The sequence below is a fragment of the Crocodylus porosus genome, unplaced genomic scaffold (genome assembly GCF_001723895.1).
Source record: "Crocodylus porosus isolate Cpor-Errol unplaced genomic scaffold, CroPor_comp1, whole genome shotgun sequence".
NCBI classification, from domain to species: domain Eukaryota; kingdom Metazoa; phylum Chordata; order Crocodylia; family Crocodylidae; genus Crocodylus; species Crocodylus porosus.
Genome location: NW_017728906.1, coordinates 28,214,558 through 28,227,424, shown reverse-complemented (window position 1 = coordinate 28,227,424; position 12,867 = coordinate 28,214,558). Strand labels below are relative to the sequence as shown.

Genomic DNA, 12,867 nt, shown 5'->3' with positions numbered 1-12,867 from the left:
ATAATTCAGTAAGTGGACTTCTTCTACATGGAAATCAAACAATAGAGAAAAAATAATCAATCAATCATTGAAATACTTCCTGTGATCGCTCAAGTGAGTAACTGGGTTTTTGGTTGTAGCCTAATTCTCAAAGGGAACTTACAAAACACCGTTCATAGATGAGCCTACAAACTCCATTTCATAAATCTACTGGATACAAAAAATAATGGACTCAGTATAGACACTGGATTTATGACATATTACAACCTGCCAGACATCTGATTAACCAGGTACCTGCCTGACCTGACCTCTTACATTCTTCTTTTCCTCCACCTTTTCTCCCCTCTCCTCCCCTACTTTTCTGCCCTTTGTCTTTGTGATTTCCATATATTTCCTTCCTCATTGTTGTGTCTTTTTTCACTTTGTATTATTGCCTGTTTTCCCTTTGGCCTCTCCCCCACCTCCCTCCGGTTTCTCCCCTCTTCCTTTCCTGCTTTACCTTTTGTTTTTTTAACTTCTACCTGTTTATATTTTCACTGACATCCTGTCACACTTTTAGGTTCTCTCATTCCCGTTTTCCTAATCTCCTACTATTCCCTTTTTCAGAGACAGCCTCTTTTCTACCTTGTATTTTGTCACTGTAATGTCTCCCTTCCCTCCGCACTTTCTCCCCCACTTCTCTGCCTTACTTTTTGTCCATCTAATTTCTACCTATTCACTGACATCCTGCTACACTTTTAGCTTCTCTCATTCTTTGGAGTCTCAGACCAGCAAAGACTCCCTATGCCTGAAGAAGGTTGACTGTGCCTGAAAGCTTGCTAAGAACTTTTTTCCAACTACTCATTTGGTTTAATAAAAGATATAACATCTACTCAAAAAACCTTGCCTGCCTCAAGTCAGTAAGTCATTTGAACTTAACTCCATACCAGTACTGCAACCAGTGCTGGTCATACATTAAAACTTAATTTTAGACACAGGTGTTGATACATTATTGCTTTTATCTTTTTTTTGCATTTGCTGTGATCTATATTTGGCAAAGTGAAATTTAAATGCAATATATATAGCATATTTTAAAAAATGTATGCAACTTAGATATTGGAAAGTTTTAACACCTGCTTTTTAAATGTAAATATTTCTGTCATTTATTTTATTTTGAGTTTATTATCAAAGACCCTGCTTCAAAATCTGGGCTATAAATCTTGTTATTGAAATTCATAGTTCTAAAATTAATTTTCATCTTAGCTACAACACATCAGAAAATACCTGAAACCACTTGCACTGAGTAAAGTTCACTCTCGGATTTAATAATCGGTTTAGCCTGGTGCACCAAACTGCCACATGGGCTTGATAAGCTGTGCAAGGTTCATTACGCAAACATTCAGTTAGACTACATGGGACTTTTATTGCAGAGTAGACTAATTAGCCCCTCAGTAAACATCTTGGCATCTAAACATGCAGGGCATTAGGGTGGAGTAAACAAATAGATTCTGCAGCAGGACAGTACTTGTAAATACAAGTACTATCCTGTTGCAGAGTTTTTCACTCTGCTGCACAACGTATTAATGCTGGAGGGCCTGGCTGGGGCACGAGGGTACTTCAGTGTGAGGGCTACCTTCTGGCTAGCTCAACACTGAAGCACCCTCATGCCCCAGCTAGACCTTTCACAGCACACAGAGCTGGGCCAGGCTGGCAGGCTGGCCCCTGGAGCCCCATACCAGCTGGGACTGCTCTGACCCGGCTCAACATGATGCAGTCCTAGGTGCATGTGTAAAGAGCACACCCGGGATCAATGAACTCCAGAGCAATAAGCTCCAGAGTTTACTCCTTTGCATTAATTGCACATGTAGATGCTCCCACCCACTGCTGATTAATTTTAACCCTTTAGATGTTGATAATGAAAAACCACTAATAAGAAATTGCAATGTATTTGCATTAAAAAACTCATGCCAGCACTTAAGCGCATCAACAACACTGCATAAATTATAAATGAATTGGAACTGATAAGATTAGATCAACAGAACCCTACTTATGACCTTGATCTCAAAAGCTAGCAAGTCTGCAAATTAATCATATTTTCTTGCATCCACATGCTTCCAGATAAAACAAGCACCTAGCTTCTGGGAAAGCAGAATGAAGAGAAAAAGATTGTTCTTGAGTGGCTAGCCAGAGCAGGGACACAGCCTCATCTTCAACTCATTTCCTCCCCACCCCCTTTACAGGATGGTGCATGAATCAAACTAGGGTGCAACTGCACCATTACAACCCGACTGGATCTGTCCTTGATGGACTTTGTCCCTTCCTCCATGAAGCTGCTGGAGGATAGAGAAGTAAAAGAAGCAACATACATCTTAGAGCACCTCCATACTTCTATTCGGGGCAGAAAATTCAACTTCCCTGATTAATACAAACCCCCGCCCCCCTCCCAACTTTAGAAGGCCAGTTTTGGGGAAAAGGTGTATGTAGTAAATAAGTAAATATGGTAACTTTCTGACAGACACACTTAACATGCCTGGATAGTCCAACTGACTTAGTTTGAAACCCTAGCCCCAACATGTGAGCAATTGCACAAAAGATAACATAAAAATTAAATACATTCTCAAAAGAACAGTAGATATATTTTAAACAACATCAGTATCTCTTATTTGTAATTATGAAGGACAACATCACTAGCAGGAACAGTGGAAGGAAAAGAACTGCAGTTTAGAGTTTATAAATTCAATTTTCCTAATGACAAAGAATATGGGGTCTCAAGGTTTAGCAGTTAGAAAGGACTTCAAATGATAAATTTCAGTTTGGAGACTGTATTCAGAACCAATGTACACATACATTAAACATTATAAGCAAAAAACCAAGCAGTATTAGGAAACATTTAAAATTAACTTACCTGTAATAATGTTGGGTTTTGGTGGCATGCTGAATTCATACAATGTTGGTTCAGAATAACCGAGTCTATTAGCAGCAGTAATTTGCACTTCATAACCCATGGTCCACTGAAGATGTTCTAAGATGATGTGGTCTCTACTACCCTGCACTTTTTTTTCTAGCCACTGGTCTTCCTTGTCTTTCTGTAAAGATGGCAATATTAGTTTAGATTCTTACAAACTGGTGTACTAAAGGAGATATTAAAAATCTCAGATACCCTAAATTAAACCCAAATATAAGATTTAATTTTCAAAGGTTTTCAGCTTGCATGCCCAACAAACTTCAATGGAAGATATGGGTGCTTAGTTCTTCTAAAAATGTGGCCAATTATATTCAAGTCTCTAAAAATGGATTTAGGGGTATCCAAGTTTGGAAATTCTGGCCCAAATTTGATTTCATGCAAGTTAAAATGACCACCACAAAGAACAGAAGAATCATGAGTTGTACGTTCTTGTAAGAATAAGCAACACTTTCCAGCACTTAAGTTTCAATGATTTGGCTTATCAAAATTCTTTTAAAGAAACTTCCCATTAAAAACAAAGATGACTAGTTTATGAATGTAACACATGCACATAACAGTTATAAATAAGTGCTTAAAATAACTATTAATCATATTCTGTCCTTAGTCTGTATGCAGAACTTTATACAATATTGGGTAATTTGATAGCCTTTTATTTACATGGATGGAAGATGTATACCACTTAAACTGATTATGTATCACAAACTCATACACAACATGCTTTAGATTACATAACCTTTCAAGCGGTGTATTTCTTAGACCCTCCCCACCACCCATTACAACTATTATGCAATTACTTGGTTAATTATGCAAATAATTTAGAGTGGCTACACATGCAAATTTACTATGGCCCCTTAAAAAGGTACAACCAACTATAAAATTATTGCTGGAAAATGTGTAATAACTTTAAACCTGGTTTCTATCCGGCTTTAATTTGTACATGTAGCTTGTGCCCCTCTGGCTGGAACACTGCAGCAGCTGCAGTCTCCCAGCCATGGGGGTGCCCCACAGCTGCCAGGGCTGAGAGTCCCGTCAACTATGGGACTCATTCAGTGGGGCTGAGAACCCAGAGTCCTGCGAGCTGTGGTACTTGCAACTGTGGGACCTTGCTATTTGCCAGTGCAGGGGGAGCCCAGGATGGCAATCATGGGCTCCCCCTGAACCAGCAATAGGATCTGATGCTTAACCCCACAAGCACACCTCCTGTCATGTAGGTATGGCACTGCAGGAGGTGCAATTGTGTTAGATCCCATGGCACTTTTACCTGGACATGTAGAGGAGCCCTTTCATTCCTAATTCAAATATTTTGCAATAAATTACCTTAGCACAGAGACTCTACAGTAACATAATGTATTATTTTTAAAAAATTTTATTGCCATGGTGCCCAGAAGTCCCAGACCACTTTCTATAACTGTTATACAAACTAGACTTCTTTTTTATTTAAATTAAATGGGTTTGTAAGACCCTCATCAGTGAAAACAGGAAAAACAAACTGTTAGGCATGATGTTGAGAAGAGGGATATATAAAAATATTCTGTTGACACCTTAAGGTAAAGAAGTAAAACTGTAAAAGAAAAAAGTACACTATAATGACATAAATATAAATGACAGTGGTAATTCCACTGATGGTTAATATGTCACAGTACTTTCTGTATAACACCTTATTTTTCAGTTACTTACAACTGATCTAACAAGGACCAACAAAATAGGCAGTGAGGAAAGGGACTTGGATTAGCTGTATCTAGAGGTTGGGACTGGAAAAAATGGTTGTATGGGAGAACTAGGATCAGATGAACAGTGTGGGAAGCAGAGAGAATATGACAAGTGGGGGCAAGAGTTTGGGAAAAGAGTATAATGGGAATCTAGAGTGAGAGACCAGGACCATAATGTAGTGTACAGGAAAGACCAGGGAGTCTTGAAGTAGAGAGTAGGAATGACTTGAAGAGACTAGGATGAGAAAGCAAAGAAGGTAGAAGAGAGATAGGATTGGGTCATTGTAAACAGGGGGCAGGCTTGTTAAGGAAAAAAAAGAAGGGTTTATGACCATAACAGCACACTCATCACCAAACACTAGAATAACCCCAACATTTCTGATGCTACAAAATATCTCTGAAATGTATTAGTAACATAGGCAGACAAGGTTCTTTGGGTGAATCTGACATCTTTTATTAGACCAACTTAAATAGTTGGGGGAATAAAAAATTAAGCAAGCTTTCAGGTTTAAAAACCCTTCATCAGGCTGAGGAAGTCTTTGCAGTTGGTGTGTGCTCTTCCTGGATGGAATGGTGAGTGCTGTGTGCTCTTCCTGGATGGAAAGAGCACATACCGTTCCATCCACAAAGAGCTGCAGAGACTTCCTCAGCTTGATGAAGGGTTTTTAAACCTGAAAGTTTGCTTAACATTTTTTCCAACTATTTAAGTTGGTCTAATAAAAGATATCAGATTCACCCCAAGAGCCTTGTCTGCCTATGTCCTTAGATCAACATGTCTACAACCTACACCACTAGTAACATATGCATACAATCCTTTCTACTAGCTGGTCCACAGAAACTATCATAACAATAATTTTTTCAGTTATTTTGTCAGTTGAAGTGTTACAGGTCTCTACTATAGATTTCAAGATCTGAATCCTTTCAATAAATCATGATGGAATCAATACTATTCTTATGTTTGGGGTTTCTTTTTGTAAATTATACACAATTAATTAGGCTAAAAAAGTTGAGGTTAAAAGCCAACACTCAAAAGTTAGGAAATCAGGATTATGTGGAATTTTATCTCTCCTGAAGCCTTAATTGAAGCTTTGAGTATTCAGGTCTTCTGCAAATCAGACCCTCAGAGTCTCAAGTGAGGTACTCTTTAAAAAATAAATAAATAAATTGCTTTAAGCAACTTGCTAAGTATCGTATTGGAACTGTGAGGCAGAGACAGGGATGACTTCAAATAACTTGGGGAAACTTTCAGCTGCTTTAACCATGAGACAAATTTATTTTTTCCTGCAATTCATAGTCTTGTTCACTATGCTGAATAGCTGCCACAAGTACTAACTTCTAAAACAAACATGATAGTGCCAAACAAGACATCAATTTCCCTCATTACACAAGCCTGATTTGTCCCCAGGGCAATTATGTGCATGAACTGTGACAGGGGTTCTATGTTTGTTTACCCATGTGTTGATTCAATTAAGTTTTTATCATAAGACATATGCACAATGTGGCCAAAATAAGGTTGCATATGCTGTCTTAATTCTGGCATTTCATAACTTCAGAGTGCCTGGTTTTGCAATCTTAGCATGCTTAACTTTTTGTATGTCCTATAAAGTTATTCTGGTGATTATACTGTAATGTTACAGGGATTACAGAACATTATATTTCCATATCTATTTTTTAAAAAGGTATCTGAAAATGTAGGTACTGCCTTTTGACTAAAAGTCTGTTATTGCTCTATGAGACACAACCTACAGTGCAGGAAATCTATTTCCAAATGGATAAACACAACAGCTAAGGCACAAATCCTATCCATTACGGGTGTGCAAAGAAGGCAGTATTCAATTCGGTTTCGGTCCAATTTGGGGAACAGTGATTTGATTTGCTGACTTGGATCGCTATCCTGATTCAATTTGGCTGAATCTGAAGATTCGGTTCTGATCCAGAGAATCAGCAATTCGGCCATAGACACAGCTTTATATGTTTTTTCTATGTACCCTGAAGTATTCAAGGCTCGTATCATGGCTATGTACCATGGCTCGTGAATGCTGTACCATGGCTCGTAAATGCTGAGATGGTAGGGCAGATGGAGCATCCCATGGGACTGCAGGGGGTTCCCCCATGCCCCCCCAGCTCAGTGATCAGCTGTGGGGGGACCCTGCCCCCCCAGGTCCAGGAGGCACCAGTTGCCAAGCAAGGGGGTGTGGTATTTCCCCTTGTGCTCCACCATGGAGCGCGTGGGGAAACCCTCCATGTTCCCATGGGATGCTCCATCTGCCCCACCATCTCAGCATTCACAAGCTGCACCTGGTACCTCAAGGTACTTAGAAAAAACATATAAAGCTGTGTCTATGGCCAAATTATCGAATTTCTCCGAATCTCTCTAAATTGATTTGGAGGCTTCAGAGTCAATTCAGAGAGATTAATGGGTCTCCTAATTTGATTCAGAGATTTGGCCATTGAATTGGGCTGAATATCCTCCGAATCCAATCAGTGACCAAAACTTTGCACATCCCTACTATCCATGCCACCTAAACCAATGCCCCATAAACTTATCTGTGTCAGGATACTGTTTCCTGAAGATCCTCTATGGTTGCAGAGGAAGATGGCATGTTTGTGACAACCCAATACTTTCCTGGACACTTGTGGCTTTGGTTGTTTTTTTGTAGCAGCGTACTGCTCAGTGACATGTGCTAATAGAAACACCATCTGCACTTAAGTAGTTTTTGGCCTAATCTTACCACTTGGGTATGGATGTTTTCCCTTTTAGTCTGCTTTCTGTAGAAAATAGTACAAGTTGCATGAACCCCTTTATGTAAATTCTGCAATACATTTGACAGTTTTAGTTGCCCTCAGCATTGCAATGTGATACTGCACCTATACTGACATTGCCTTTTTTAAAATTCTGCCTGCTGGTTTCTACACAAGCATTGGTACTGACAGGAGTTCACCTTAGGTGTGCTTTAAATATATTTAAGGAAGTTTTCAGGAAGCACTTGACTCAACGTGAAAGTGGCTACCTTTAGCATTTACAGCACAATGAAAAGGTAACAGGATGCTGATAATAGTTCACAAGCGGTACAAATAGGGAAAGTTAGAATTTAACTTGTTTACCAAAATAAAAAGAAATCAATGCCTTCTGTTTTGGAAATTTCATAATTAAAATGGTAAAGCATTATTACTCCCCAATTAATGACTTCTATAGCAACTGCCTGTTATTCTACTGAGCAAAACTTCTGATATTTATACTGCTTGTTATTAACATCTCGACATATTTTAACACTGATGTAAAAATAATAGAGTGATGAACATTTGATGACAATGTGTACAAGCAAATAAACTCACATTAAGTTAGGAATACCAGTATTTTAAAATCCTATATTTTAAAGTTACATAGACTGGTATGGTCTGGGAGGACTGGAGAGAATAGGATAGCAAAATTTCAGTAAGAATACATTAGCATAAGAAAATCTGAAGAGTCCATTAACAGATTGTGTGCGTATGTGTATGTGCTCCTGCATGCATGTATGCATGCGTGGTGTGTGTATGTCTGTCCATGTGTATACTGAAAAATTAGGTACATTTTTGGAATCATGGACAAGAGTTAAGAAATGGATTTTGGATTAAAATTAAAAAGAATGCAATAGGCAATTCTAGACTGCTATAAGTAGAAACAGAACAGAACTATAAATTGTTAGGAAGGAAGGTATGTAAAGCATTCTTGGGATATAGATAAAAAGTTATATGGAAAATGATTGTGTATAGCAAGAGTATTGGGCACATGATTTCTAAATCTCCTCTCTGGCTGGTGAACATACAATCCCAAAGACATTCAAAGGAATTATCCCTGATATTCACTATCCCAGCAAGAAGATAATTTCTTTCATATAAATGGTAAAGGATCAGAATGAGATTCTCTCTTGAATTCTGGGATAGATAAGCCATCAGATAATTGTTCTAAAGACTGTTAGTGGCCTAGCATTCTTTAGTTTGCCCTTGAATGAACTGCTAAGCTTTTCACCGTTGGGCAACTTGAATTTGGTGAAAAGAATTATAAATGAAAAAAATTACTGTAGTCAACTGAGCCTTCTGAGGATATCACTATGAATTTAAACAAAGGAAGAGATAGAATGTTGTCAGATACAATTAATGTTTCAGAGGTGATGATGGGTAGCTTTACATCTTTTCTTCCAAGATATGAGAATTGAACAAATTTTGAGGTTAACTTGAAGGATTAGATTTGGCGGCAGGGATAAACATGAGATTTGGGAGATTGTCTGAAGTTACAGTCTTAGCAGTTAGTTTAATATATCTAGAAGAAACATCTTACTAAGTGAAGATCTGGTAGATCTAAGAGGACATGATTAGGTGGTGGCAGAGAGAGAATAGGAAACAGCTGAGAGAATATAAATTATATCTAGCCAAAGAAGCTATATTGAAATTTTAATTCAACTGGAAGGTGGTGGATAGACTGACAGGGAAAAAAAGTGATTAGAGGCACAACGCAAAGATACATGATGGTGAAAGATCTAGCAGTACACTGCCAATTAAAAAGTAGAAGAATTTAGACTCAAAGAAAGGTCAGAATAGCAAGATCTATGGGAAACCCACAAGCTCTCCTGCCTCATTTTTCCTTGAACTTGTTTTTTCCTTGCATTCAGTCTATTAGTGGCACTTTACCAGAACATGTAGAAAAAACAGCTGAAATTTCCTACAATTTAGCTGATATTGTATCTGTAATTTCAAGACAGTATTTTATTTTGAGAAACACTCCTAGGGTAATTTCAAATGCTAAAGTAGAAGGGGAAAGAAATAACACCAACAGTGTCAACAAATATTCCTGTTTCTGTTTAGGCCCTTTAATTTGGTATTCAAGGGCAGAAAAATAGACCTAAGGTAAAGTAAAATATCTTACCTTATTAGGCTGTTCTTTCATTATACTTAATATTTATAATTTATAGAATGTTTCATGTAAATAAAGCACTTTACAAACACATGCAAGGCCAGAAGCTCCTTTGAAGCCAGAGTTCACAATCTAATTTCTTTTCCTTTCAAAATACAACTCTTCCATCAGGACTGCTATTAACAGTTTCATCAAGCAATGTAAATCTTCACGCATTACAATTTGGACCACAGCCTGAGACTGTTTGCTTTCTTTGTGCAGTGCTGAAGTACCTCTTATAGGAGACTGCAGATGTCTCATGCATGATCACTGAGCAGTATCATGGATGAGATTTTCAAAGTTGCTTATGGAATCTAAATGCCCAGTTCCAGTACTTCTACATGTTATGAGACTTGTTCTTATAAATCCATGTCCCTTAAAGAAGTATAACGTGTTGACAGACAGATAAAAGGGCAAAAAGCTAACATTTTCAAAAGTGGCTAAGGGCCAGATTGGATAGGCAGTTGGGTGCTTAAGCATGCAGATAGAACCTAGTAGGATTTTAACTGTCTAGGTACGTAACTCCCATTCACTTAGGTACCTAGGTTCTTCTGCAAACCCCACTACCTATGGCCCAGATTAAAAAAAAAATATATAGGTGTTGCTCTGTTCACTGTTGTGATGTCAAAGTAATTTCAAAGGGTAACTCTCATGTTTATGTGTGACCTAGGCAATTATGGTCCTAAAGGTCATAAACCATCAAATAATTTACAATAATTTTGTATACTGATGCATATTACACCAGGTTAGGTAAGGACCAACCTGCAGCTTTCCTAGGATACCTCACATGGTATGTGGCCACTACTGCACCTAGAGGGTAGGGGACACTGGCTGTCTCTAGTAACCACAGTGGAATGGACAAGGAGAAGCAAAACCTAAAGTGTTGTAACTTATCAGTTGAGTTTTATCCCCACTTCTTTCAAAGGGAATTCTTCACTCAATTGGGTAAGTTACCCTGAGAGGCTTTAAATAGGAGCTGCAATAGAATGGAACTTCATACAATCTAATTTCTCTCTCCTAGGAAGGAGCCACCTTGTGTGACAGTTTAATGCTAAATATGTTCCATCTGAGAATGTGTTGTTTCTCATGAATCTTAATAATACACTCAATAGGAAACTATGCAGTAGATAGATACCCAAATTAGCTGACTGAAACTTAGTTCAGGCATCTTTACACTGTTGTACAATCTCAAGTATAAAAATACTTTTAGGTTTATAAGCCCCATACCCTCAAAAATATTTAGGGGAATAACTACCATTGAACTCAAGGTCCTTAAGCACTTGGAAAAAAAACTGCCTAAAGTCTGGAGCACAGTGTTTAAAGATAACAAAATAAAACACATGAGACAGAGTGGTTATCTTTTAACTGCAGGCTTCCTGTATCAAGTTTGTAAAAAGAAATATGCTGCATTTAAAACATTTCTCTTTTTGGTAAACATATCACTTCAAATAACAAAACCCAGGATCACACAAAAATAGATTTAGTATATGATAGAGTTCCTTTATAATTCTAATTGTATAATTTCTGTAATATGCAAAGGGGAAATCTTGGAGTTGGAACTGACAATGGTAAGAGTTCTGGAAGCATCATTTCTTGTGCCTCTATCTCTGTCTATCTATCTAAAACTGTATAGTGAAAAACTGAGAGGTCAAATCAAAACCAGTGCAACAGGGAAGAGACCCTAGAGCAGAAGAAAATAAACACTGAACTGGGTCTTTTTAAAAGCCCCATATTTAAAGAATTAAGATGGGGGACAGGTGAAAAAGAGAGGAAGAAGTTAAGAGAGAGAAACCTAGCCGAGCTTCGAACCAAAGTTCAACCAATGCAAAAACTCAACATGATAACATCATGTTGTGACATGTCAAGATAGGAAAGATGAAAACCAACTCTGTAATAGTTTCACCAGATATAATTATGGAGGCGAAGAGAGAGGAGAAAGAAGCTAGCAACACTTTTACTACCATTTTGTTTTAGACATCTGCAGGTAGGCAGGTGCTTTCTATAGAGTGATTAAAACATTTTCTCGTTGAATATTTTTAGTAGTCATTTGCATTGGTTAGAATATCATTTCTGCTATTGTCAGACACTGGGATACACTCCAAATAAAGTTAGCTACATTAATATGTTGGGATCCTATGACCCCTGCTGACTCTCTGCCCCTGGGGCAGGGGGCTGGACTCGATGACCTTCTGAGGTCCCTTCCAGCCCTAATGTCTATGAAACCTATGAAAATTATGAAATATTTTATCCCTATTCTAAATTGCTATGGAATCAAGAATGGAGCAGAAAAACTTGTTGAGGGAGCTGGCAGGGGTCATCACAGAGCCCTTGGCCTGGCTGTATGAGCATTCGTGGTCATCTGGCCAGGTGCCAGCAGATTGGACACTGGCTAATGTGGTCCCAATTTTCAAGAAAGGGAGGAAGGAGGACACAAGACCTGTAAGCCTCACCTCGGTGCTCAGGAAGATCTTGGAGAGAATCATCAAGGAGCACATCTGTGGGAGGCAGCAGGGGAGATCATGCTCAGGGGCAATCAGCATGGGTTCATCACAGGTAGTTCCTGCCTGAGCAACCTGATTGCCTTTTATGACCAGGTAACTAAATCCTTGGGTGATGGTGTCGCCATGGATGTAGTCTTTCTAGACTTTAAGAAGGCCTTTGACACTGTCTCTCACCCCATCTTCATCAATAAAATAAGTGACTGTAGGCATCGATGCCTGCACAGTTGGATGGGTAAAAAATTGGCTGATGGGGCGCACCCAGAGAGTAATGGTGGACGGGTTGTACTCAATCTGGCGAGATCTGAGTAGTGGGGTCCCCCAGAGCTCAGTCCTCAGGCCCGCACTGTTTAACATCTTCATCAGTGACTTGGATGAGGGGGTGGAAAGCACACTGTCCAAGTTTGCTGATGATACTAAGATGTGGGGTGAGGTGGACACACTTGAAGGGAGAGAGAGGCTGCAACAAGATTTATTCAGACTACAAAAATGGGCAGATGAGAATAGGATGGGGTTCAACGTCGACAAGTGCAGGGTGCTGCACCTTGGGAGAAGGAATCCACAGCATACATACAGGCTGGGGAGTTCCCTCCTTGAAAGCACAGAAGTGGAAAGGGATCTTGGAGTCATTATCGACTCCAAGATGAACATGAGCTTCCAATGCCAGACAGCAGCCAGCAAGGCCAGCCATATCTTGTCATGCATCCAAAGGTGCATCTGAAGCTGGTCCAGAGAGGTGATACTCCCCCTCTACGCGGCTTTGGTCAGGCCGCAGTTGGAGTACTGTGTTCAGTACTGGGTGCC

General features: G+C 39.0%; 1 protein-coding gene across 2 annotated transcripts in view; it reads right to left on the bottom strand.

Moving 5' to 3' along the window:
• The window catches only part of NCAM2 (neural cell adhesion molecule 2), a 529,363-nt gene that overhangs the window by 52,976 nt on the left and 463,520 nt on the right, over positions 1-12,867 (bottom strand). For both annotated transcript variants that reach the window (XM_019528766.1, XM_019528767.1), the window contains exon 15: positions 2,864-3,044. In XM_019528766.1, the coding sequence (XP_019384311.1) occupies positions 2,864-3,044 (181 nt within the window). The remainder of the gene's footprint in view (positions 1-2,863; positions 3,045-12,867) is intronic.